Source organism: Lampetra planeri, chromosome 19 (genome assembly GCF_965212315.1).
Source record: "Lampetra planeri chromosome 19, kcLamPlan1.2.h2, whole genome shotgun sequence".
Lineage (NCBI taxonomy): Eukaryota > Metazoa > Chordata > Hyperoartia > Petromyzontiformes > Petromyzontidae > Lampetra > Lampetra planeri.
Genome location: NC_136125.1, coordinates 573,607 through 600,894, shown reverse-complemented (window position 1 = coordinate 600,894; position 27,288 = coordinate 573,607). Strand labels below are relative to the sequence as shown.

General features: G+C 51.3%; 1 protein-coding gene across 9 annotated transcripts in view; it reads right to left on the bottom strand.

Moving 5' to 3' along the window:
- Positions 1 to 27,288, bottom strand: part of HERC2 (HECT and RLD domain containing E3 ubiquitin protein ligase 2) — a 156,855-nt gene that overhangs the window by 17,825 nt on the left and 111,742 nt on the right. For 6 of the 9 annotated variants that reach the window (XM_078602720.1, XM_078602722.1, XM_078602723.1 and 3 more), the window contains 17 exons: positions 26,701 to 26,854; positions 26,213 to 26,320; positions 24,402 to 24,533; positions 14,312 to 14,473; positions 13,240 to 13,358; positions 11,797 to 11,922; positions 10,870 to 11,025; positions 10,637 to 10,752; positions 9,914 to 10,112; positions 9,204 to 9,418; positions 8,006 to 8,183; positions 5,764 to 5,925; positions 5,058 to 5,176; positions 3,424 to 3,563; positions 2,320 to 2,507; positions 1,423 to 1,614; positions 138 to 221 (listed from right to left, as the gene is read on the bottom strand). In XM_078602720.1, coding sequence (XP_078458846.1) covers positions 138 to 221; positions 1,423 to 1,614; positions 2,320 to 2,507; positions 3,424 to 3,563; positions 5,058 to 5,176; positions 5,764 to 5,925; positions 8,006 to 8,183; positions 9,204 to 9,418; positions 9,914 to 10,112; positions 10,637 to 10,752; positions 10,870 to 11,025; positions 11,797 to 11,922; positions 13,240 to 13,358; positions 14,312 to 14,473; positions 24,402 to 24,533; positions 26,213 to 26,320; positions 26,701 to 26,854 — 2,550 coding nt within the window. The remainder of the gene's footprint in view (positions 1 to 137; positions 222 to 1,422; positions 1,615 to 2,319; positions 2,508 to 3,423; positions 3,564 to 5,057; positions 5,177 to 5,763; positions 5,926 to 8,005; positions 8,184 to 9,203; positions 9,419 to 9,913; positions 10,113 to 10,636; positions 10,753 to 10,869; positions 11,026 to 11,796; positions 11,923 to 13,239; positions 13,359 to 14,311; positions 14,474 to 24,401; positions 24,534 to 26,212; positions 26,321 to 26,700; positions 26,855 to 27,288) is intronic. The other 3 variants (XM_078602725.1, XM_078602726.1, XM_078602728.1) reach the window with 1 other exon arrangement.

Sequence of the window (27,288 nt, the reverse complement as noted above, 5' to 3'; positions counted from 1 at the left end):
TGCCGACCGAGCAGCGTGGGAGCCACGGAGCAGCGTTGGTAACACAAGATGCGTCGCTGTGGGCTGAGGATGCTGAGGAGGCGCTCTCCGCGTTCGGTGTCTCGCTTTAGTGAACCGACACGGTGCACAGTATTTGCCTGGATGCGGTTGAGTTCCACCACTGGGCCATGCTGCCGGTCACGCACCATGGTGGCTTGCACCACCTTCCTGAAGGCGGTCTCCTGTGAAGCGAAAGAAAAAACAATAATCTGGTGAGCTCCTCTCTCAACGGTAAAAAAAACACCCCAGCACACTCGTCGATAGCACCGTGGCCCTAAAACTATGTCATTTTATATTTTAAAGAAGCCATTTTACATATTTGATATATCACACCATCATACAACGACGACGACACAAGTCTTCGAGTACTATGTCTAAACGAATGCCCATCAGGTACCACATTAAACGCTACAGGATATAAAAAATATAAGCATCGTTCTGGAAAATAAAAGTAACAAAATGACTGAGCAGACACAATTAATCTCCTTCAAATATCTCTTGCTCCACATCAACAATACACGTGTTTTTAACACATCCCATCAGCCCAACGGCCATTTGGAATCGCATATTTCAGCGGAATTGACGGCTATACATTTCCACGTGATGAGCCACTTGGTTGAGCTTTCATCTGAAAAAGAGCTGCGTAGCATCGTGGGCCTTACCTGCTAAAATAAAAATAGTTTTTGTTAGTTTAGTTTAATACAAGCAAATCTTGGACCGTTTCGACATTCAGTGTCTCATCGGGAGAGGCATGTCCAGTTACTTTGGTGGAGCTTTACAATTTATGTATTTAACCTCTACGACCTGCCTAGGAGCGCCATGGTGGCGAGATGTTAACTAGCTCACCTGGTATACAGGAGGTCGTGGGTTTGATTCCAAATCTGACATCTGCTCCATATTTAGAGTTTGCATGTTATCTCTCCCTGTGGTGGCATTGATTTTTCTCTGGGTCCTCTGGTTGGGTTTTCCCTCCACATTAGAAACATGCCTTTAGAGTATTTGGCTGCTATACATTTCCATATGGTAAGCCACATCGTTGAGCTATCATTTGTGATGGCCAGGTCGCTTCTGAAGAAGAGCTACATAAGGTCAATGAGCATTTCCTGGTAAAATAAAAAATAGCTTAATAGCTTTAGGGTTGCAGAACACCTTTCCCCTAATGAAACTCCATGTCAACCGATTGCGTACGAGGCACGTAAAACAGCTTGAAGGACAACAGCCTGGGGTCACGGGGCAGATACCCTGCGGAGCGCCACGTGCGTGCGTGCAGGAGTGAGTGAGAGTGCGTGAGTGAGTGCATGCGCGAGTGCGTGTACGCGTGCATGCGCAAGTGAGTGAGTCCGTATGCAAGTGAGTGAGTGAATGAATGAGTGAGGAGGTCACCTTTCCCGACGAGATGAGGATTCCCCTGAGCATGTCGAGCCCCACGAGGGGACCCAGCTCGCCCAGCTGCCCCTCCAGGTCGAACATGGAGATGCACGGGCAGAAGAGGTCAGAGAAGTGGTGCAGCAGAACGAGGCGGTTCCTCAGGGCCACCATGGCCAGCTCCTGCAGGTGGTTGTACTCCATCGGCACCTGGAGGAGGGAGGCCCCCGTTGAAATCAATGGAATCTACTTAGACCAGGGGTCAGCAACCAGCGGCTCCGGTGCTGCATGCGGCTGTTTAAGGACTGCCTCGTGACGCTATTCATATTCACGTGCATTGCGGCTCTTGAAATAAAATGTTTTACTCAATCCCAAAAAAATGCTCTTATTGTTGTTTTGGTTGCCAACCCTTGACTTAGACAGATATCACACAGTGCATGGATGAAGGAGGTTGTGAAGATGGTGCGAGACAGAGACAGGAGGGAGAGATCTTATTCAGCCCCAGCGTCTCGACAAGGTGGAAGGGAACTCTAGACTAGTGCCCCCAATCGGATTTGTCGTCAGGGAAAACTTAAATGTAAATGAGGAGTCGGTTGCGAACCGTTAGGGGAAATGAAGGGGATTGGTGGAGAGTCACAGAGAGATCAGGAAAAGTATGGGGAAGAGAATAAAAGGAGGGGTAGAAAGGGGTTCGGGCCATCTGAGCGGAGCTGCTCGCTGATGTGCGTGATGCAACAAAGATGAAGTTCAAGATTCACCCAGCTGCCGGCTGAAACTCCTTTACATATACCAAGATTTATTATCACGATCGCTATTCGTTTAACCAGGTGAGAACTCAAGAGGCAAGGGTCGGTAGGCTCATTGGCACAGGTGACCTGGGTGACCTGGGTGAACTCGTGGGCTCTTGGCCCTCACCTGCATGGGCAGCTTGCCGGCGTGCACGGGCTTGCTCGTCGACCAGGCCAGGCTGTGGGCCGAGCCGCACGCCACGCGGTTGATCTTCTTCCCCTGCAGGGCGGCAACGAGCCGCGGCCGCTGGATGGCATTGGTGGTGCTGTCCCCGAGCTGCCCCTCGTCGTTGTCGCCCCATGTGTAAACGTCGCCTGCGGAAAGACAGCGCACCCGTCCAGGAGTGCCCCTCCCCCCCTCGCACATTCCCCAGGGCTCTCGTCGCGCCGTCGCAGTTTACATTGCGACGTGAGGGATGGATTTCGGAACTCCGTCAGTTCTGTAGAGCATCACATCAGGGAAAAGCCCTGGAAGATGATACCGTAGTCCATACTGGAGTCTCTCTGAGCCAATCATCAGCCATGATCAATCAACTGCTGGATGAAAGCCTCCCCAAACCACTGCCATTCTTTCAGGGTCCCACAATATAACATTGGCCAATTGAAAATTATTAACATAATTGAAAGTGTATTTTTTATTCATTTTCCCTGTTGAGCCGAGCGATATATACTCAATCACACACACACACACATTTCTCTGTATCCTCATCTGCTCTGCAACCACAAACCCAACCCTTAAAAGTTTAATCATAATTTACAATACTCTGTCATCGACTATTTGATGAAGGCCTCTGCACACCATGTTGGTTACAGAGGGTTTTTATGACCACACTTCATCAAACCGGTCGGTGCGGGTGATTGAGGGGAAGGGCCAGGACCGCGCCAGATATCGCTCGCCACCGATACCGGCTGTGCTCGGGAACTGACATCACATGCGTTGCTGCATCGGTCACAACAGATCACATTCAAAAGTATTCAGATTTAGAGTAAACGTCTAAATATCAAAAGGTAAATTCACACCCAACTAAGGTCCCGGTTTTGGCCAAGATGACACCGTGATCTTGATTTGGAATATCACAAAAGTTGGAGTCCTGAACCCCTGCCTTCTTTTTCATCAAGTGATCCTCATCAGCTGAGAGCATCGACTTGTTGTACAAGAGAAGCTGCGCTAATTATTGTGAGTGCGCTAATTATTGTGAGCTCTCAACGGCGTGCGAACGGTGCTCCTCACCATCTTCCGTGCAGCAGATGCAGTGGAGGGAGCCGGTGGCGATGGCGATGACCTTCTTGCCCTGGAGCGCCTGCACCTGGCGGGGGCGGCGCACGTGGTCGTCCGAGCCGTGGCCCAGCCGGTGGTAGTCACCCTTGCCCCTGCGCGCAGGCATCGGGCGGACACCGTCACCACAGGGGGGGTAGGGACCGAGGTGGAGAACTCGGCCGAACCCATAGCCTCCGGTGCTGCTCTACATCTGTGGCACCGCAATGGAAATCTCAGCTCCGCTACCTTTCCTTGTCTAGCAGCCTGGCAGCCGAGAAACGGAGTCCGGATACTGCAGCTTGTATCGATATGCGATGAAGAACAACACTGCATTTGGTAAGCAAGTGATGTTCCCGCTGCTTTTTTTGTTTTGAAGTCGCAAAAAGCTCAGAGGCATGATGGTGAAACACAGCAGTCGTTGAAAGAAAAATATGGTTGTAGGTTTTTACCCTTTTAACTGGTACAAAACTGACACCTTTATTTAAGGCATCATGTTTGCAATGACCACAACACAAGTAGTCAATAAAGCAAACAAAAAGAAGCAACTCTGATAAGGATAATAATATGCACTGTCCTTGAAGTTGATTGGCCCACACCCGAGACGGCTTTCTTTAGAGCCTAGTCCCCATTGGTGTAGGGCCAGATGACACCAGAAGGCGTATCCTTATCAGAGTTGCTTCTTTTTGTTTGCTTTATTGACTACTTGTGTTGTGGTCATTGCAAACATGATGCCTTAAATAAAGGTGTCAGTTTTGTACCAGTTAAAAGGGTAAAAACCTACCATTATATTTTGCCACTGGTAAAAGAGATCTCATAGTGTAAAAATATGGTTCTTGGTTGAAAAAAAAATCAGGCCTTTACTTGGTCAGAGAGTTCGGGGAGGACGGATTTTTAGATGTGATTAGCAAGGTTGGCTAGGTACGGTGCCAAATAAGTAAAAGTTGAACCAAGTTCAGATCTAACCCATCGGTCACACTTTGCTCGTGCATATGTCGCCGTCTCAATTAACTCGCTGACCTTTGTAGACGGTTACCTCTGCGTAGTGGCACGGGCGAATTATTTTTCTGTCGATGTACCCAGGGTTTCCTGAGCTATGGGGGCCCGAGTCACGGGGGGTGAAAACGCTCTTGAGGGCGAGCTTTGAGAAAGTGGAGCGCGCACGCTTGCAGTTGTTCACTCCATGCGCGTCAGCTCACACTGGCGCGAGAAACGCCCATGTTTTGAACGCGTCACTCGCCGATTGTCCCCTGGATTTGCGAGGTATTGCCTGCACGATGATTTTTGTTTGTTGTTCATGATGACCCTGGTGTATTTTTACATCTCACATTCCCTCCCGTCCACTTCTTTCATTCATAATTTTTGTACAACCTTCAACGATAAATCGATTTTTTTTTTCTGTTTAAATTTTTATCTTCTGTTTTAGAGTTGACAACATGAGAGATGGAAAGCATCATACACTCATGAGCGCTTCAAGAGACTCTGACTTTGTTCACTATTCTAATTTTGAGAAATGTTTGTGTCTCCGGGCAGAGGCAACAAAATATTTGTTTTTATACGAGAGGCATCATACTCTGTGTACCGACCGTCAGGCAAGCGAGCGTGCTCACCACGTGAAGACGGCGCCAGACTTGGTGAGCGCGACAGAGAACTGGGAGCCACACTCCACCTTCACCACGCCCAGGCCCGCGAGGGACTCGATCTGAGATGCGCCACCAGCGCACACCACATGTGGAATTAGCGCACACGGCAACAGCAATGGCTCACTAAATACATGGCACAAACACTTAATTTGAAGGAAATATGTAAAAGGTATTGTCTGATGGTAAAATTAATGCCCTTGCCCCACGTGGCTTACTGCTCAATAATAAATGCCTCAGCCAACTCTAATTTACTGTTAATCAATCAATAAATAGATCCAAGATTTGTAATGTGCGGCCATATTCAGCAAAAAGCCGAGACAGAAAATGAATAAAAGAAACAATGATAACAAATAAAATACAACTAAACGTAAGCAGCAAAAGAAAAGAGAAATGTTTTGAGTCTGGTTTTGAAAGGTCCGGTTGTCACGACTGAGCGGGCTTAAGTCGGCAAAGTCTGCTCCAGACAGATGAGAAGCTCCGCTCTGCTGCCCTAATCCAATAAAATTTCACATTGAGCAGCAGCCGGTCCATAGCGGATGAGAATAGATTTAGTGATGGTATGGGTGGGTGGGTGGGTGGCATTGTTGAGATAAGTTGATCAACCCGGTTGTGTGTCAGTGAGTTAACAGTGTTCCCAAGGTTTTGTGAGTTCCTCTCAAGTGCACGAGAGTACCTTCTGCGGGACCTTGCAGCCATCGCTGCCGCCACGGCCCAGCTTCCCGTAGTCCCCGTCGCCCCATGACCACACGCCGTCGTCGTCCGTGAGGCACAGCGTCTGCGCGTCGCCGCTGCCGCACGCCACATCAATGACACGGCAACCCTTCAGGGTCTCCACCTGCGGCGCAACCGCGGGGAAGGGAGGAGGAAGGAGATTAAGAAGGTTAACAGCGCAGGCCAGCGGAAACAAACTATAAAAGCTGATTAAGAGTTGACATACTCTTTGGTTCTTTCGGTAAAGTCACGTAGGTATAGAATATAAACAGGACCCTGTGGGGTGGGCTGGTAGGACCGAACAATTGAATGGCTATAATAAAATGAAATGGCAAAAAATGACCGCCAATAAGTGGATGCCCTGTGGCCACGCCGTCCACCCGCGTAACCCCGCCCCAGCCACCCGTGGCCCCGCCCCATCTCGGTGTCCCCGCCCCCAGCTCGTTGCCCCGCCCCTTACTGCCGTAACCCCGCCCCAACCCCGCGTAGCCCCGCCCTCCACCTCGTGCCCACGCCCCCTGCCGCCTTTTCCCCGCCCAGCCCCGCGTAGCCCCGCCCCCTGCCGTTGTAGCCCCGCCCAATACACCCCGAGCGGGGGAGAGATTCCCAGGCCTGGCTCGGCTGGAGAGCCGCCAACGAGGGGGGGGGGGGGTAGGGAGTTGTTTTTAATGTAAAAGCTTTAAATTTAAATGTTTCTATTAAAAAACATCAGGGAATATAACATTGTTAAACATTAACTCCCTTTCACACACACGGGGGAACTATATGAAGGGAGAGCTTGAGGCCTAGGTCTAGGCTTTCGGCCTAGCTGTAGGCCTTAGGCCGCCGTGAGTTAATTGTTAATATAAATGTTTTAATTATTTATGTAAAAGCTTTAAATGTAAATGTTTCTATTTAAAAACATCAGGGAATGTAACATTGTTAAACATTAACTCCCTTTCACACACGCGGGGGTACGATACGAAGGGAGAGTTTCAGGCCTAGGTCTCGGTTTTTGTAGGGTCATGCCAAGTGTTTGCAGTAGGGGGCGATGTTGCTACACGGACGGACGGACAGACAAACGGACGGACGATATAATCTATTGGTGGCTGGTCCACTTCGTTCCTACCAGTATAAATCACGACGTATCGGGCGCAACACATGCGTCCGTCATCAGGTGGGAAAGCATAGTCTGCTGCTGAAGCTGACTGTTTTTTGGTAACCCCTGCTATGTACATTTTACAAACAAAATGATGGTACCCCGATGGGTTCTCCCTTATCGTCAGTGGTAGTGAATGTTTTCATGGAGAAATTTGAGACAGATGCCATCCAGACATCCACCCTACGTCCTTCCTTGTGGAAGAGATACGTGGATGACACTTTCGTAATCTGGCCACATGGCCTGCCAGCACTGAACCAATGTCTCAACCACATCAATTCCATACACCCATCTAACAAATTCACCATGGAAGTGGAAAAGGATGGGAAGCTACCTTTCCTGGATGTTTTGATCGAGAAGAGACCTGATGGCTCGTTGGGACATTCGGTCTACAGGAAGGCCACCCACACAAATGCTTATCTAAAGCCTGAGTCCCACCACCATCCAGCCCAGAAGAATTCCCTCATCAAAACACTACACCATAGGGCCCGTTGCATCTCCGACCAGCACCACCTCGCCAGTGAGTTGGAGCACGTACACCAAGCCCTCGGGATGATCGGATACTCGGACCGTACTATCCGCAAAGCTGTCTCCCCAGCCATGCGGAGACAACCTTCTGAGGATCCAACCAACACCATCACTTTACCGTACATAGCAGGGGTTACCAAAAAACAGTCTGCCTCAGCAGCAGCCCATGCTTTTCCACCTGATGACAGACGCTTATGTTGCGCCCGAAACGTTGCGATTCATTTCATTTTATACCTATGTGACTTTACCGAAAGAACCAAAGATTAGGGATTCCTGAAGTCACGAAAGCTTCAAATCAAGCGTTAACATGTTTATTGCCTTGAGCAAAGTTAGACGATGGGAGGGGATTCCGGATTTGAGTTCAGGGGAATGAACTGTGAAATGTTATGGGGAAAGTCGAACTGCCATGTAATCAGAAGATACAGGGGTTCTCCACAGGGGGGTGCCGGTGGGCGTGCGGCATTGGCCCAGACATCGCAGAGCGAGGCGTCGGAGCGAGACGAGCGGCAGCAGCGCTGCTCGGGGAGGGCACACACACCATTTTCGGCTTGAGCTGGTCCTCACTGTCCCCGTGTCCCAACCGCCCGTAGCGGCCCTTGCCCCACGTGTAGAGCTCCCCGGCCGATGTGATGCAGGCGCTGTGGGCGCCACCCGCGGCCACGTCCACCACCTCCACCCCGCGCAGCGACTCGATCACTCGCGGGCGGTCGCACGGGCTGAGCGGACGACACACGCAGACAAGGAATCCCCCCCGTGTGGCCTACGCAGACGCTAGGGGCCGGTGCCGCAAGTCAGCACTCGCCAAAGCCAGCACGGCACACGCGGGGCGGTGTGACGGACACCACGCCCAGACGCAGAGGAAAATTATCGACCTGCCACTGAGCGACAGACAGAAAGCCTTGCGGACCGTGTCGACGGTGTATACAGTCCGTTCTCCTGTAACGTGTGGTTTCATAACGTGAATTGGACATAACTTGATGAACGTATTAGGGAACAGATTTTTTTAGAACGCGGAAGCAAATTGGATATAACCCAATGCAGTGAACAGAACTACGTCGCGAGAGTAGGAATAAGCAGCTGTACAGCTGCCTTGGCATAGCATCACGGCGGGATGCTGCTGGATGCTTTTAGATGCTACCCACGTGCCTCAGTCTTTGTTCAGCCTGCGCATGTATCTGACATGTTATCGCAGACTGTGGTTTAACCTATATTATTTCTATTATTTATCATAACGCAATTGTTCCATAACACGATGTACTTCAGGAAGGCAACTACCGTGTTACAAGAGAACAGACTGTATATGTATGTTGCATTTTTTTTGCACCGTACGTAGCCAACCATGCTAATCGAAGGTGTGATGTGTGCCACCGGATTGGAAGCTAGTGAAGGGATTCAAGTATTAGGGTTTTGTGGCCATGTTTACAGGTTCAACGGAGAAGTTTGGCGACAGCATTTTGGATCACATGGAGTTTAGTGACAAAGGGATTTGGAGAGGCCGTAGGAGAGAAGTGGGGACGTGATGAAGGCATGGATGACGTCTCAGCGACAGCTGGGATAAGGTGATTGCGGAGGTGGAGGGATGTCTCGTGGATCGAGGTGAGATCTCCTGTACAGGTGAGATGCGCAGGGGAAGAGAACTGGGGATCAGGATGGATGGGGTCGGCGCGAATCGGACGCGAGTCAGTGCAGTCGCATGCGTCCCGCGGACGATGACGACGGCGGCAGTGGTGGCCGACCTGCGGTTGCCGTGGCCGAGCTTGCCGTCCTCAGCCTCCCCCCAGGAGAAGAGCTCCCCCTCGGCGGACAGCGCCAGGCAGTGCTTGCCCCCGGAGTTGACCGCCACCTTGCGAATGAACACGTGCTGGATCGACTCGAGCAGCGTGGGCATTGACACCGACTCCGTGCCGCCGATGCCGAGGCGCCCGCCGGCGCCGTAGCCTGTGGCATAGACCTGCGCGCGCGCACCCGCACGACAACGGCGCCATCACATTCAGTCTATCTGCCTCAGCCACCGTTATCACGATGATCACCACAGCCATCGTCATACCAACCCGTGGACATTCTCTGGGTTCTCCGGTTTCCTCCCATAGCTAAAGAAACACACGACTTAACTGATTTTGACCAAACATCCCAATGCTGAGAAATCACCTGAAAACCACTCAACTGGCTTCACACACAGCGGCGTGAATATATGCCGAACTTCTTTCGCACCGTACGTTGCCAACCGTGCAAATCGGAGGTGCAGGGTAAGGACAAATTAAGTAACTCGATCGCTTATTTTGCAGCGACATCACCCCCTGCTGCGACAAAAACCGTGGCAGATTCTCCTCAGAGCAGGGCCGAACCCTCCTGGAGAAGAATCTTGAGACCCGTTGAAGTTTCCCCGGTAAACGAGCCGAATGAACAAATCAACAGACAGACAATCGAGCGAGCGGGCGGCACACACCTTCCCATCCGCAGTGACGGCGAACAGCGTCTGCTCCCCGCCCACGAGCTGCACGGGCCGCAGGGCAGCGAGCGCCTCGCACGGCGATGGCAGTTTCACTTTGGCGCCCTCGATGCCGCCCAGCTGCCCGCGGTGGTTGTGGCCCCAGCCGTAGATAGTGCCGCTCCCTCCGGAGGAAAGCGTCCAGTCGTCGGGGCGCCTGCCGCCAGCCCGGCAACAGAAAAATGAGCGTCTTTTCACGAGGGGGCCAATGCAAGGCGGCGCGTAGCAACCGCCACCCGCGAGGCAAACCGACAAATGGCGAGCGGGCCATGTGAATGGGGCCATGTGAATGAGGCCGTTTGTGACGTCCGCTGCTCCCGGCTGGCCAGTGCTCTCGTACTGGTGACAATCGGGAGCGCAGTGTCGCGGGCAGCAGTGAATGGGGGTGACGCAGCAGTGTGGTGTGAATGGGTGTGTGGTGTGAATGGGGGAGACGCGAGAGTGTGGTGTGAACGGGGGTGAAACAGGGGTGTAGTGTGAATAGGGGGATAGGGGACGTGAAGTGATGTGGGACAGAGAAGTGGAATATGAAGAGGAAGTGCACACGGGAGGGAGGGGTGGTACAAAAGAGGTACTACTGCAAGGAGGGAGTTTTCTAAGGAGGCGGCAAGTGGAGGCGTTGTGAGGGCGGCACGTATTGGGGTAGTGTCAGCATAGTGTCCTGCTGCTGCTGCAACGTGCCTATTGATCCACTGCACCAGCTGCTCGTCATGCTCGCGCTTGAAGAGGTCGTGCCGCTCGTGCAGCATGTTCATCTCCTCCGTGTCTGCCATCAGCTCAAATACCTTCTTGGCAACCTGCGGCACAGCACGGCGTCCCATCGTCATCATCGGTCACGGGGGTTCCTCATGACGAAAAGCCAGAACAAAGACCCACTGCCGGAAAGTAAACGGTGGCGCCGTTTGGCGGCTGACCTCATCTAGAAAGTGCCGTGGCAGCGGAGATCGGCGCTCGAGAGCAACGGCGACACGAGACGCGGTGCAGTAGCGACGGAACCATGCCCACTTGTGGGTCTCGGCGCAGCAGGGCAGTGCGTCAAGCTCCAGGTCGCAAGCCAGCCCGACCAGCACCTGCCCACAAAACACGCGCACACAGTTCACACACACAATCTTAACTGATTTTGACCAAACATCCCAATGCTGAAAAATCACCTGAAATCTACTCAACTGGCATCGCACACAGCGGCATGAATGTATGCTGAACTTCTTTCGCACACCGTGCGTAGCTAACCATGCTAACCGGAGGTGTGGGGAAAGGACAACAAACTAAACAAAAAAATATGTTCTGAAGAAATTCGTTTTCAATCTAGATTTAAAATTGCATGAATCCAGTGGCTTCCTAATATCGGAAAAGAAGAATACAGGACGAAGATCCCCAGTATAGCCTTCAACAGACTGTTGGGGCAAGTATCGTTAGCGAGCACCTATGAAGGCTGGCATGGCATATGAGGAGGTGAGTTTCCAACACCATGCCTGGCCGCCTTTGTCTCCCCAACTGCCGATGTTTTTCACACCGCACCAGGTACTCATGATGCCGAGCAGACCTAGGGGAGGCCCAGGACCGGTTCAGATAATCATCACTAGTGTTGGTGGCCGTGAGCGGGAATCGAACTTGGGTCGCCGGGTTCGTAGCGCAGCGCGCTAACCACTGCACTACCGCTCCCCACATTACCCTCGCACACACTCGAGACAAACATCCATCCCCCCTTGCAGCCACAACAGGCTCCTAGAACTCAAAGCTTGTGGCTCCGCCAGAGACCTCAATATGGCGGGTTGGCACGCCGTGAACGTTTCGTGTCGAGAGCACAAAAGCCAGAAGCAGCCCTGGGCCTGGGCTCGCACCTTGAAGAAGGGGCTGTGCAGCAGCTGCTTGCCACCGCGCACGACGGGGTCCTCGTACTCGAACTGCCGCTGCAGGGCCTCGGGCAGCCCCTTGACGAGCGCGGCGAGTGCACAGCCGCTCAGCGTCTGCAACGCAACACACAGCTCCGCCGCTGTGTCACTTCAGTTCACCCGGCGTGAGTCTCTCTTCATAGCAACATCCTCAATAACCTTGACCTGGCAGAGCACCGAACAAGCCCTACTGTGTCCCTCAAACAAGTCATCAAGACTCACCCTATTAATAAGCTTCGCCCTATCGTTATCCCTGATCTAGTTGTAAGGAGCCAAGCTAGTTCCATTTAAATAAATTTGGTTGTCACTTCTCCGGGACTTGGCACTGTGTTCGGTATAGAGGAGGTTGTGGGTTCGATCTCTACTCTGACACCTGTATATTTGGTAATTGCATGTTCTCTCCGTGGTTGCATTGATTTTTCTCCAGGTCTTCCGGTTTGTCCCTCCGCATGTAGATACATGCGTTTATAGTATTTGTCTGCTATAAATTTTCACGTGATAAGCGACTTCGTTGAGCTATCATTTGTGGCTAGGTTACCTCTGATCAAATAAAAATAGTTTGGTTATGTTTGGATTTGATCTCTGGATAAGCTATCAACCCCGTTTTGTAATGTTTCTATGTATATGTGGAGTAAAATCGGGGACCACCTTAATGTTTATTAAGTAATTCGTTTGTGAAAAAGCTAGATATCTGCATAAGTTTATATTGAATAAAATGCCTTTTCATCATCTACAAAAGCCAGGCATAGCGGCATTTGATATACATTTGTCTTTTTGGGAATCTGACAGAATGTGCGCTGAAGTCCATGGATACAGAACTGATAGAAATAAATGTAGACGTAGTTGGACTCACCCACTTCTGGCAGACTATTGCCCACTTGCAGGCCAGAGTCATGTTGTGCCACACAGGGACAGCTGATAAATGGAGCTACCCTTCAAATGCTTAACCCTTTCCCATTTCAATGACGTACTCGTACGTATGTACGTGTACATCATCAGAACAGAATCTGAAGGAAAAGGACATGCGGGAGGGCGTGTGGCACAGTTTGGCGCCAGCTGTAATAGCGTGCGACCATGTCGCTACAGCTCTCTGCGGTGAGTACAATGCGTTTAAAAAAGTGGTGCTACACCTATCTAAATTAAATTACCGCCAAACCACTTGCGCGTTGCGAGATTTAGGGGTGAACCGGACACACAACCTGAACCGGACACACAACACTGCAACTTGCAGATATCTCGTAACGGGAAAGGGTTAAGATGAGATTTGGTGTGATGCAAGGCCCTTGAGTTGCTGCGGTATTTAAGCAATGCCATATGAAGGCAAAGATTGGTATTGGTATACGACATTCAAGCTGGTGGCCTGTAAGGCAGCACAGAGACACTGAAACCAACCAGAGCACGGCCCATGTCCGCTTGCTCTCCCAGGAGCACGTTGACATTGATGGACTGGCCGAACTCCGTGGTGAGCAGCTTGCGCAGCCTCTGCAGGGCCCACATGCGGTGAGGCGCAGCTGCACACAGCATCACGGCACACGGAGAGAGGGACGCAGATTCCGTTAGCGCCAGCTCTCAGCCGCACGGGCATCGCACACAATGACGACGCAAAAGATGTAGATAGAAAAATCAGAGACTCTTTCCTGTGTGCAACCGTGGCTCAGAACTTCAAAAATGGACCATGTAACCTCACACTGCCTAAATATACATGTAAGCAGGTGTCTGCATTTTACCAACTCTCAGACAAAAATATGGATTGGCTAAATCAGGAATTAATTTCTAATAGTAGCTCTTCATAGGCCATACAACAGAACATAACATTCAATATACGTGAAAATGAATCTGACCCAAGTGACTCAGACAATAGCTTGTTGCATTCAAAAGGAAATCCACGAGCGTGCAGTGCGGTCAGGGGTTTACTTTGCCATCACAGTACTTAACGTCTTGACTTTGTGATGGCAACATTCATCGTTTGGACTTGAGCGATATGGAAGCAGAGAGTGATTCGGGTTTGCTTGCTAAGATTCGGGCTCGAGGATTGCGGCTTATGGACTGCATACAATGTGCTCCTCAAATCATTGCTCCTAGTGCCTGCTAACCCACTTATCCATGACCCCATCATCCCATTACATTGTGGAAGTTAAAAGTAAAATTGTCCAAATCCTACTGGATTCCGCTCTTTCATATTTATTGTTTCAATAGGTCAAATTGCCTGTGAATTTTGTGAACAGAAAAACATTGAATATTTCCTGCCGAATGAAAATTACGCCATTCATCGCCCAAGACAAAGGATTAAGCGCGGTAGATGACAAGGTAAACAGGGGGAAGGGAGCGGGGTCAAGCAGTGCCGTTCGTCGAGCAGCGACGACGCCAGCGGCGCCAACGACTCCCGCGGCGCAAACAACCCCCGCGGCGCCGATGACCCCCGCGGCACTGGAAGGGCTACGTGCGCAGTGGAGAGGCGTCCTACCCAGTGCGCTGAGCTGGGCGCACGCGGCCAGCGACGCGGCGAGGCGTGGCATGATGCTCTTGGTGGTGCTGAAGTCCAGGCGGAAGTCCAGGAGGCAGGTGACCAGGTCCATGGAAGGCGTAGACAGAATGCAGCGGTCCGACAGCAGGAAGTCTTTGGGCCCTAGAGGCAACGGGGGCAGCGGCAATACAGCGTGATAAGCAGGTATAATCGGTTTGATAGACAATTTTTATTATATATACGCAATTTATTCTTAAACTTGTATTATATAGCCTTCGTGTAATGTAGCTTGTAAAATTATTACATCTGTAATTCTATTAAAAAAAATATGCATTCCCAATGAACACTTGCAAAGAAGCACTGGGTTAAAGGTGCATATTCAGTTTGATTTCATTAATATTCAGTTATACATCACAGTTTCAAAGGAATTGCCATGGAAAATGTAAAACAAATAAAAAAAGTAAACAGTTTATAGAACTAGCGTGAAGTACCCGGTATTGCCCGGAGGAAAAATATATTTAAAAACTTGTCTTCTCTTAAAAACATAACATAAACATACACAAATACTAAGCTATTGTGAAAGCCCAGCGTTACGTTTGTCCATTTGTCCGTTAACAAAATTATAAGCGGCTTGCAAAAGTCCAAAAAGTTATAGAAAGTGGGAGGTAAATAGTTTATCCAAAAGGCTTTCAAAAATTGTCCACCGCCCCACCCTCAACATTTTTTTGTTATCGCCACGTAGGCATATATATCTACACACCCTACATACAATAGATTGAGTAGTATCTAGTAACTTTATTGGAGTTTCTGGCACTACAGTCGTATCTACTGACTCTGTAGTTGTATCCACTGACTGCACAGTAGTAGCTACTAACTGTATAATAGTTTTTACTGACTCTATAGTAGTATCTACTGACTCTATAGTAGTATCTACTGACTCTATAGTAGTATCTACTGACTCTATAGTAGTATCTACTGACTCTATAGTAGTATCTACTGACTCTATAGTAGTATCTACTGACTCTATAGTAGTATCTACTGACTCTATAGTAGTATCTACTGACTCTATAGTAGTATCTACTGACTCTATAGTAGTATCTACTGACTCTATAGTAGTATCTACTGACTCTATAGTAGTATCTACTGACTCTATAGTAGTATCTACTGACTCTGTAGTTGTATCCACTGACTGAACAATACTATCTACAGAGCACAGTAGTAGCTACTAACTGTATAGTAGTATCTACTGACTGTAGTAATTACTGACCGTAGTAGTGTCTACTGATCCGATAGTAGTATCTACTGACTATAGTAGTAACTACTCACTCCATAGTAGTATTTGCAGACTCTATAGCAGTATATGCTGACTATAGCAGTATCTACTAACTCTATAGTTGTATCTACCAACTCTGCAGCAGTATATACTGACTATAGTGGTCACTAGTGACTAATATTATCTGACTCTATAGTAGTATCTACCAAAGCTATTGTAGCGACTACTGACTATAGTAGCATTCACTGACTATAGTAGTAACCACTAACTCTACAGTAGTATCTACTGCCTGTAGTAGTATCTACTGACAGTAGTAGTATCTACGAACTATACAGTAGTATCTACTCACTCTATAGTAGTGTAGAGGAGTAGTGGGATGAGGTCATCGGCAGGAAAGAGTGGGATGACGTCATAGCGGGACGTCATGTTACCCAGAGGGTACTTAAGGGGGACCCCGGGCCGAGGGGCGGGGTCGTTGTGGGGAGCGGAGAGGAACAGAGGACGCGCCGCTCGGGGACCCTCGTCCGGGGTCGGAGTGAGAAGGTTCGCCGCTGGTGACCGGACGGTGATGGATTAACCCCCGTCCGGGGTCGACCAGTGGGGAGCCGAGAGAGAATAGACCGATTAGTTAAGTGGGGCTGGGACGGTCCACGGGAAAGACCCAGTGGAGAAGCACCTACCTCTGGTGCAATCCTGTGTGTGTGGTAACAGTTTAATAAACCGGCAGTAGCCCTTACAGTGAGCCTGTCTCCAAGTCATCTTACACCTCAACAACTGGAGTCAGAAGTGGTTACGAACCTATACCATCATGTCCAAGTCGGCGCCCAAGCGCAAGTACCATCCGGTAGAGAGGTCGGAGGACGAGGAGAGTTCCGAGGAGGCGCCCACAACGTCCCCGGAGCCCGAGGCCCCGGAGATGCGATCTGGGGAGGCCGGCCAACTGGCCGGGGTGGAGGTGGTGGCTACGACCACTTCATCATCATCGCGGGAGAGCTAGGACCTACTCACCTCCCAGTTCGGACAGCTGCTGCAGACGACCGCGCAGCTCGCCGCTGTTATGTCGAAGGTGGGTGCCCAGCCGCGTGCAATCATCGCACTTTTGGAGCGAGAGCGAGCGCTTCCCGCCATGTCGGATTTTGGCGCCAATTTTCCGGTCGGCGCAACACGGGATTCGGCCACCATTTTGGCTGCGACTCAGCAACCGGACGCCATTGCTCCGGCTCTGGCGATGCCGGTTCGGGTTATTTCGGGTGCGCATCTGCCGGCCCTTGGTTCCGGCTCTGCATTCTTACGTCGCCTGCCTGCCGTGCGCCCTTTCATCGCTGCTGCAGGTGATTGGGCGTTCTTCTGTGACCGCTTTGATGCGGCTTACATCTCCGTTGGGTGGCCCATGGAGGAGCGCTTAGAGCTCTCCCGACGGCTCTGGCGGCATTTAATTCCATCCAGCCCGCGGACAGGGCAACGCTATGGCGTACGCTCAGATGGCGGCCATCTTCGAGCCACCCTCTAGCGCACGCCAAAAGTTCCTGTTGCGGCGGCGGGAGGAGGCAAAGACGCAAAATATTCAAGCGCACCTCAGCCTGCGCCATCCACCCGGGGTTACGGCGTGTGCGGCGGTCCCGAGTACAGCGATGACCGTCACGCCGCGGGACGAGGACCACTTCGCCGCCTTTGCTGCACGTGACCAATGGGGGAGAGGCGCCAGAGGCCGACGACTGGACCCGCGGCGAGGTCGTCCATTCTGCAGCGATCGCCATCCACCGTCTGTTTACACTATAGTCGAGTGGGCCACATCGCTGTGGGCTGCTGCAGCACTCCAGGGACCTTCGGCGGCTCCTCATCTTCTTCTGCTTCTACGTGGGCGTCTTCCTCGGGGCCGCAGGCAAGTCGCGACACATCAGCCTACTGGCCGCTCCCTCCACCTCAGGCACCTAGTGGGGATAGGACTCATGTTCACTGGGTCACCTCTGAAAGTTCTGTAACATGTTGTGATCGCTCGCCGCCGGCTCAGTGATCGCTCGCCGCCGGCTCAGGCGGGGCCGTCAGTGGGCTGCGCTCACGCATTGTGTGGTGGCGGCCGCGGCGGGTTCCTCCGCGGTCGCCTGTTACATCCCAGGGGTGGAGGTTCGCATTTTGATGGACACGGGGGCGTTGGCCACCATTATATCAGAACGTATTTTTGGGTTGCTACCACGCAGCATTGGTCGACTGAGGCCTGTACAGGGGGCATGTGTTGCCGCAAATGGAGGCAGTCTGGGTATAGTGGGGCCATATTGTGGCCTCCATTTTGGGTCGGGGACATTGAACTGGAAGGGCCCGTCTCGGTCTCTAGGACGCTGGCAGTGCAACGCCTTTTAGGCACGGACTTCCTGGCCAAAATGCCCATTAAAATACTCATCGACCAGGTTGCGTGGAGTTGACGATGTTGACCCCTCTTGCGGCCAGTGTTCATGCTTTGGCTACGGATTCTGTGACCATCCCGCCGGGATCACAGATGCTAATACCCTTGAGGCTGCGTGGGAACTTAAAATTGCGGACGCTGGAGGCGGGCCTAACGCCCTCCAACTATTTCTCACGGACACCCTCCCTGGTGGGTGCCCTTACAGTTGTGGCGGAAAATCAAGAGCCATTTCTACAAATTTTCAATGCGGGGCCTTCACAGGTAACAGTCCCTGCGGGCACGGTTGTGGCGCACGCGTCCCCGGCCCTCCCGCCGGTCGAGGCCACACCGGAGGGGGGGTGGCGGCGGCTGTGCTGCCCGAGGTGAAGTCCGACACGTCCTGGGTGGATGCGTTCTGTCAGGAGAATGTTCTCCTGTCCCCCCGAGGAGCGGAGGCAGCTTCACACACTCATCGCTAAATTCTCCGACGTGTTCAGTCATGGCAAATTCAATATCGGCCGCACGTCCCTGCTAGAACATCACATAGAGACAGGGAATGCGCCCCCCATTCTGTTAAATTCCCACCGCTTCAGCCATAGGGAGAAGGAGCATGTCTGATTGGCCGTGGATGACATGTTGGCGGTGGACGTTCTCTCCTTCGAATAGCCCGTTGGGAGCCCCTATCGTTCTGGTCAAGAAACAGGATGGGAGTCTCCGTTTCTGCGTCGATTTCCGTAAATTGAACAAGATTTCGGTAGCAGATGCCTATCTCCTGCCTCGGATGCATGATTTGCTTGACGCCCTCTCAGGCGCGTGGTTCTTTTCGACCCTAGATTTGCTTTCGGGCTTTTGGCAATTGCCATTGGATGAGGCTTCCAAACCCAAAACCGTGTTCCGTACACCTCAATGGTTGTTCCATTTTAATCGGCTTCCTATGGGTCTCCAGTGGGAATCTCGTTTTCAACTGTACGTTTGACGAACACATGCAGCGGCTTGAGTCAGTCTTCGCCAAAGTGCACGCGGCTGGCTTGAAATTCAAACCCCAGAAATGCAATTTGTTGCAGCCCTCCATTAGATATTTAGGCCATATTGTTAGCGCGTCAGCTGTGGCCACGGACCCGGAGAAAACAGCTTGTGTCCGTACATGGCCGACTTTTACACCTGTCGCCGAGCTTCAAAGCTTCGTTGGCTTCGCTTCTTACTACCGTCGCTTTGTGCGAAATTTTGTGACGGTCGCAAAGCCTCTCCACGCGCTGACCGCAAAAGGGCAGAAGTTTCGTTGGGGCACAGAGGAGGAGGAGGCCTTTGTCACGCTCCGCACATCCCTGGAGGACGCACCTACCTTGGGATATCCGGACTTCTCACGGCCCTTTGTGCTCGACACCGACGCCAGCGACTCGGCCATAGGGGCTGTGTTGGCCCAAGTGGTGGATGGCGTTGAGCGTGTCGTGGCATTTGGCAGTCGAGTGTTGTCGCCCACTGATCAGCAGTATTGCGTCACCCGAAGAGAGCTATTGGCCATTGTTTTTTGTGCAACTGTATAGGCCCTACTTGTACGGTAGACGGTTTACCGTTCGTACGGACCATGCGGCACTACAATATTAATTGTGCATCGATCAGCCTTCAGGGCAGCTGTCCCGGTGGCTCGAGGTGCTGCAGGAGTACTCATTCGAGGTCATACATAGGAAGGGTACTAAGCACGGAAATGCCGATGGCCTGTCTAGGCGGCCTCCTGAGAGCGGGTGTGCGTGCTCGATGGGATCGAGTCGCTGTAGGGATACGAGTAGCGTCGGGGCCCGGTTGGTAGCGAGGACCGAAGTTCTGGCCATCGACTTCGGCTTAGCAATCCTAAGAGAGGAGTGGTCACGCTTGCAGATGGAGGATACCTCTCTGCTGAAGCTGCGGCGCCGGGTTAGGCCTGATGGCCGATCCTCCTCTCAGCCGACCACTCCGCCCATTGCCCTACACGACGGCCTACTCATGCGCTGAAACCCTGAGCTCGATAAATATTGTCTGGTCGTTCCAGTTGTCCTACGGGGGAGACTAACTAGGTCGGTTCATGAAAAGTTGATGCACCTTGGGGTCCACAAAACGTTGTTGACCTTCAAGCGTGACTACTATTGGCCAGGCATGGAATGTGACGTTTCGCTATTTGTGAAGGGATGTCAAGACTTGCTGATTCCGGGCGTCCTCGCCGCGTATAGGCTGGCTCCTCATACCTCAATGGGGTTTTCACCCTTTTATCTGATGTTTGGGAGGGAACCGGAGCCCCCGATGCACGTGCAATTGGGTATGCAGCCATCTCTTAAGAAATCCGCGGTGCCGGCGTTAATGAGAGGCACGCTCAACAGACTGCACGATGCTCGACAGGCGGCCATCAACAATTCGGCCAGCCGGCAAGCGGCTAACGAACGCCTACCAAGGCATCAGGTGTCGGGGGTTCCATGGGTGACAGAAGACAAGGCGTGGCTCCATTGCCCGCAGGTGCCCGTCAGTACATCGCCTAAGTTTCACTGCCCTTGGCAAGGCCCCGTTGAGGTCATGGAGGCCCGCCGGCCACTGTGTGCGCATTCGATTCGGTCGCCGGCATTGGATAGTCCACCCCTCTAGGTTAAAGAGGTATGTGCCACCTCGTTCGGTTAGTCCATCCCCACTCACGGAGCGGCCGGTTTGTGATGCGTCCGAAGAGCCGTGCCGGCTGGCACGGGACGCTACGCAGAATAATCCACCTGTCTGTACGCCCACAGAACCTCTCCGAGTAAGTCGCGGTGTCCCGCCCATGGGGCCCACGACAACGCGACCTAGACCAGCGGATGTCTCGCCAGATCCGAGGCCAGATGCCGCCCGTGGGAGCGGACCTGTAGCACACACGCGCTCCAGGGCCACTCGTTTTCGCTGACCATCGGGGGCCGTCCGGCCGGCCGCCAGCAATTGCGGACATCGTGGAGACAGCCACCCCAGGGGAGGAGGCCTTCCCGCCCCCGCCGTCCTGCCTGTCTTCAGTGTTGTTTCCCAGTCTCAGACATAACCTCCGCATTGGCACCCCGGACCTCGTTCTCTTGTTGGTCTTAATTAACAATTGTTGGGTGCTGGCATTACGGGTTGTGCGAGGTCATCGGCAGAAAAGAGTGAGTAGGGGGACGGGAATGTTACCCAGAGGGGGAGGGTACTTAAGGGGGACCCCGGGCCAAGGGGCGGGGTCGTTGTGGGGAGCGGAGAGGAACAGGGGACGCGCCGCTCGGGCTCGGGGACCCTCGTCCGGGGTCGGAGTGAGAAGGTTCGCCGCTGGTGACCGGACGGTGATGGATTAACCCCCGTCCGGGATCGACCAGTGGGGAGCTGAGAGAGAATAGGCCGATTAGTTAAGTGGGGCTGGGACAGTCCACGTGAAGGACCCATTGTAGAAGCACCTACCTCTGGTGCAATCCTTTGTGTGTGGTAACAGTTTAATAAACCGGCAGTAGCCCTTAACAGTGAGCCTGTGTCCGAGTGAACTTACACCTCAACAGTAATATCAACCAACTCTACAGTAGTAAATAATTACTCTACAGTAGTATCTAATGACTATAGTAGTTTCTACTGAATCTATAGTTATATCTATTGACTCTGTAGTAGTATATACTGACAATAGTGGTATCTGCTGACTGTAGTAGTATTTACTGACCGTAGTTGTATCTACTAACTCTACAGTAGTAGCTATTGACTCTATAGTAGTATCTAGTGACCCTACAGTAGTATCTACTGACTTTATAATAGCATCCATCGACTATATCGCAGTATCTAATCACTCTACTAATGACTCTATACTACTGGAGAGTCAGTCGATACTACAATAGTCAGTATATACTACTGTAGAGTCACTAGATACTACTATATTCTGACGATAGTAGTATCTACCATCACTAGAGTAGTATATACCGATTATAGTAGTATTTACTAACTCTATAGTAGTATCTACCGACTTGATAGCAGTATAAACTGACTATAGTAGACTCTACTGACTGGAGTAGTATCTACAGACTCTATAATAACTCTATAGTAGTATCTACTAACTCTATAGTAGTATCTACTATCACTATAGTAGTATATACTGACGATAGAAGTATCTACTAACGCTACAGTAGTATATACTGACTATAGCAGTATCGACTGACTGTAGTAGTATCTACAGACTCTATAATGACTCTATAGTAGTATCTACGAACTCTATAGTATTTATATCTACCTACTCTACAGTAGTATCTACCGACTCTATGGTCGTATATACCGACTATATAAGAGTATCTATCGACTCTATAGCAGTAACTACTAACAATACAAAGTGCTATGGTGAGGCCTAGTCCCGCGGAGTGCCGCCTGCCTCGCCTAGATTGCCCAGCCGGCCGAGGAGGCACCTTGGTCGGCTGGGGCTGGGCTGCAACCCCCCCCCCACCATCACCCTGCCTGCTCTACATGTAGTATGTATTGACTATAGTAGTATCTACCAACTCTATAGCAGTAACTGCACTCATTGTGGTGGGGGGGGACATCACAGTGTGAAAATTTAACAGTCGTGTTTTTTGCCCCCACAGATCGAGTGTGCCTGCTAGGGGAACCATAAGTCAGCATTCTTGCGCATGCGCAGATGCGTGCTTTGGCGCCACACTCAGCGTAGTGATATAATAATAAATAGTCATAAATTATTAATGTAACTACTTTACATTTGTAATGACATGGTGACACCTGCTGGCCGGGAAAGGGAAGCACGGGCACGGTTAAAGTAAAAACCAATCAGAGAAGGAGAGGTATCTAGGGCAAAGGTAACAGGTGGGGTTAGCCGAGATACTACGGGAACCTGCTCGAAGGTTCCATGAGAGGGCGTGGCTGGAGGCGGGGCCTAGCCACGCCTGGGGGGATAGAAGGAGGAGCGGAACCGGGGCTCAGGGTTCGTGTGTGGATTCTTGGGTCCTGGCTGCGTCGCTGCTAGCCAACATCTCTCTCCGTCGTCCGGCCACATGGAAGGTTTCCATCGCCATCATCGTCACGCCGCCAGCCAACGACGGAGCCGAGTGAGGGCGGTGGGACCATGCCGAGTGATCGGCTGTGTGTAGCCAGTAGAGCCAGTATGCCTTTTCGTGTCCTCTGCTCTAACACCGTTTTGAGACGAGGCTCAAAAGAAAGTTGTCTCTGGTGTGGACCAATCAGTTTCAAAGACAATGCATATATTATCAGAGTATGTTTTTGTTTGCATTCTGACCACAAGTATTGTGGTTATTGCTGACATGATTCCTTGTAAAAGGTTTCAGTTTGGTGTTTTAACATCTCAACACTTGTTTTGTTGCCAGAAAAAAGGGGAAAACCTATTCTCATATTGTGGTACTGGCAAAGGAGGTCCCATGATTAAGTACCCTCTTCACGACATGTCGCGGAAGTCGCTCATTACACAGCGATGTTTTGTCCGGGGGCTTATTGCGTCGTATGCGTGTAGTTTTTTTAAACGTAAAGCCAGCAGTTAGTCAGTTAAAAAGCGTCACAAGGTGTGTCCACAGACACACAGACAGACAGACACACAGACAAAAAAATTACTTTCATAGGTAAGATACTGTATGATTCACACACAGCAATGGTGGAGGAATTATAAGATGCAACTGTCACTTTGTTCAAAGTTATTCTTAATTGTTGATAGAATAGGATGGAAAGAGAAGTAAAGATTCAAACAAGACGGACGTTGTGAATGATACAGATTAACTATCGAGGGCCATGGACCGCGAACCCTCACTCTTGGCGGTTCTTCGTGCCAGGGCTGGAAAGGGGGCCTTAAGAGTGAACAATGTTGATGGCCGCGGTCAGCAGCAAGTGAGAGCATGGAGGTGGTCGAGGCCCGTGGTCAGATTATTCCCAGAGTTGTGCCGAAGACTGGGAGGAGGACGAGGACAAGCAAGTATTGCGCTCGCAGCGTGGGTTGGTGAAAGACTGCACGTGCAACTTTGGAGAAGCGGGGAGGTCAACATTGGCACTGACATGGGCGCTTAAGACAGGAGTAGTGACCGTGTCAATGCATGGCCAGATGGTTGTAAGATGTGCACGAGAAAATGCAGGTCCTGCCTTTGATTACAAGTCCACAAAGAGGATACTCGGAATTTCATGGCAGTAAAATGTAAGAAACGTAGACGTTCATGAAATAATGTTGCAAGTGTTGTAGGTGTAGATGATGGTCAGATTATTGATGCCATAGATAGAGAAACATTGAGAGCAGATCTTAAAGATGAGATGTGGACTACACATCAGTTGCATTAAGTGTCAGAAGGAGAGATTCATTATCCAAGAAACACTTGGCTGCCTGTGTTTTAGTTGACACCGCCTCTCTCTATCCATGCCCAGATGGCACTCTCTGGCCACGGGAATGTGTGAACAGTAGGCCGTGTGCCCCGTGGGGTCCTGCTGGCCGCTGCAGGTACCTGTGGCCGGCATGATTGGGTAGACAGTGAAGCGCCAGCCCCAGCCATTGACTGAACCATCGCTGGTGAACTTCCACTTGAGCTCATCACCCGGTATACGTAGCTCGCTCGACCAGTCCGACCACTCACGGCCTACGTAGATGCACGCACAAACCCACGCACAGCTCTCATTGACAGCGTGCTCAGATGGGTACTCCAAGTGCTCACTCAGACGACTGGTGGTGCTGACATGTCCTCAACACACTACACACAACACCAAATACTTTACATCGCCTGCTGCTGTGGTTTCCAAGTATTTGTTTGAGGCAAATATGACCTCAGAAAATTCCGTGTGAGAGACAGGCAGGATGTGCAAATGCAGAAACGAAAATTAATTACGTACGAATTGTTAAGCAGTGTGCGGAATCACGCCAAAGTATGATTTCATGGATTTAGACTTTGTGGCCACATGAAGCAGCAAGAGGTCATGTATTAGGCTTGGACGTCACGAGTTGAGACTTCGGTAACCCATTCACAGACACATGCGTGTGCACACACACACACGGGTGCATGCACATGCACAGAGGTATACACCTACAAAGATGACCCATGGACCAAAATGGACCGTCAGGGTAAGCGGTATTGTTAACCAGATCATAAGGCTGGTAGGGTATCGCTAGCACCACGCGTGCTCAGTCACTTCCCCCTCCCCAGCGATTCACCAGACACTCCTGTCCGAGGCTGCAGAGCAGAGGTCCGCGCTACATTCACACAGCAGTCACTACTGCGGTCGACCAGGAAGCCTTTCGCTGAGTTAGCGGGGCCACACAGCCCACGCTGCACACAGACACACGTGTGCAGATACCGACTCGTGAGAGACGGCACACCCAGAAATAACTTTTCATCTCCAAGCACCAAGTCGTGATTCTAAACTATTTTTATTTTACCAGGTAAGGCCCCACGAGCTACATAGCTCTTTTTCAGATGATAGCTCAACAAAGTGGTTTATCCTGTGGAAATTTAGAGCAACCAAATACTCTAAACGAATGGTTCCTTCATTCAGTGATGCTGACATTTCTCGGCGTCATTCTGGATCCCACGCTCTCCTTCGACACCGAAATCAACCTCGTTCTCAAGTCCTGCAACTACCATCTCAGGGCCCTCTGCCAACTGCGTCCGCTCATCAGCTCCAACAAAGCAAATAACTCTCGCCTGCAGCAACGTTGGGTCGCGGACTCGACTGTTGCAAAGCGGTAAGCATCCAGTCCATTCAAAACAACCAAAATAAACTGCAATGCCTCCAAAATTTAATTACCCGAGTTGTCCACGGCCCCCGCAACCCTCACCCCGACTCCCTGTTCATCCTTCATGCCCTTCATTGGCTGCCCATTTCAAGCAAAATTACCTTAAAGATCGTTTGCCTCTGCCTTACACTTCAATGAATCATAGCCACCTTCGCAGTGCGACGCTTCTCATCGTTCTCCGTCGCAGCGTTGTCATTTGGAACGCCATCCCAATTCACATTCGCAATGGTCAATAAATCTCTTCAGCTCGATTTGGGTGTCAAAGGAGACACTGAACTCGGCTCCACGCCTCAGAATTGCATCTTTGGTCCACAACATTGCGCACGTTATAAATTGTATTATTATTCTAAACATGGAGGGAAAAACCAGAGGAGCCAGAGAAAAATATAAGCAACTCCAGGAAGAGCATGCAAACTCCAAATATACAGGCGTCAGGGTCGGGATCAACCCCACGACCTCTTTGATACCAGACACCGTGTTGATGGCGCGTGCCCACCGCACACGGCGACGCCATCTCCCGCTACTCACCCGAGCGCACCGATACAACGCGGCTGCCCCCGTCCATCAGGGTCAGGGGGTCGTGGCGCCGCTCGGTTGAGCACTGCCGGTCAAACTCCACGCGCAGCCCCTCGGCTCCTGGGCCACAGAGGGACAGAACGGTGCGCGAGCAACGGCAGCGCGCGTGAGCAAGCGTGCAAACGTCAACTACTGCCATCAGTCCCTCGAGCACGGTGAAGACTGTGTGGGCACGGGGAAAAACTCACATTGCAAGCTCATCCCTAGTCTATCCCCTTCCCCCACTTAACCCCAAAAGATGTCCAACATCTCTCTAAGGTTTTTAATTATATAGTATTGCTTAACATATCACCGTCTTGATGCTGTTGTACAGCATTAATGCTGTTGTGCAGTATGAATGCTGTTGTTACAGTATTAACTGGTGTTTGGTGGTATTGAACGGTCTAGTATTGTGTATGATGGCGCCATGCAGTGGTGGCGATTGGCGCAGTGGGAGTGACCGGGGATGCGGACGGTGCCGCTGGAGCTGGTATCGTCCGTGTAGGGGTGGCTGCTCTCCACCACGGCCGGCTGCGCCGCGTGGCGCCCGCTCTGCGAATCAGACGCGACGTCCTCCAGCTCCGTCACGCACAGCTCCAGCAGCATCTCCGCCACCTGCGACGCAGGCACAGTGCATACGACACACGGCACACAACGTGGCTCGCAAACACAAGCATCACCCCCGTGGATAGCCTAAGCACCGGCACACACATTAAAGACAAAGATCCCCCGTGTAGCCTTAACAGGCCGGTGGGACAAGTGCTGTTAGACAGCTGCACCTATTAAGGCTGGCACGGCACACGAGGGGGTAGGTGGCCAGCACCAGGCCCGGTAGCCTTTGACACTCCAGTGATGCTTGCAACCACCGCACTAGGTACTCATTTGAGGCTGAGTCGACCTAGAGGAGGCCCAGGATCGGTTCAAATATTCACCACTGTTATTGGTCATGAGATTTCAAACTTGGGTCACCGGGTTCATATCGAAGTGCACTAACCACGATACTACCGCTCCCGATACAACATATGATATACAACATGGCATGGCACACA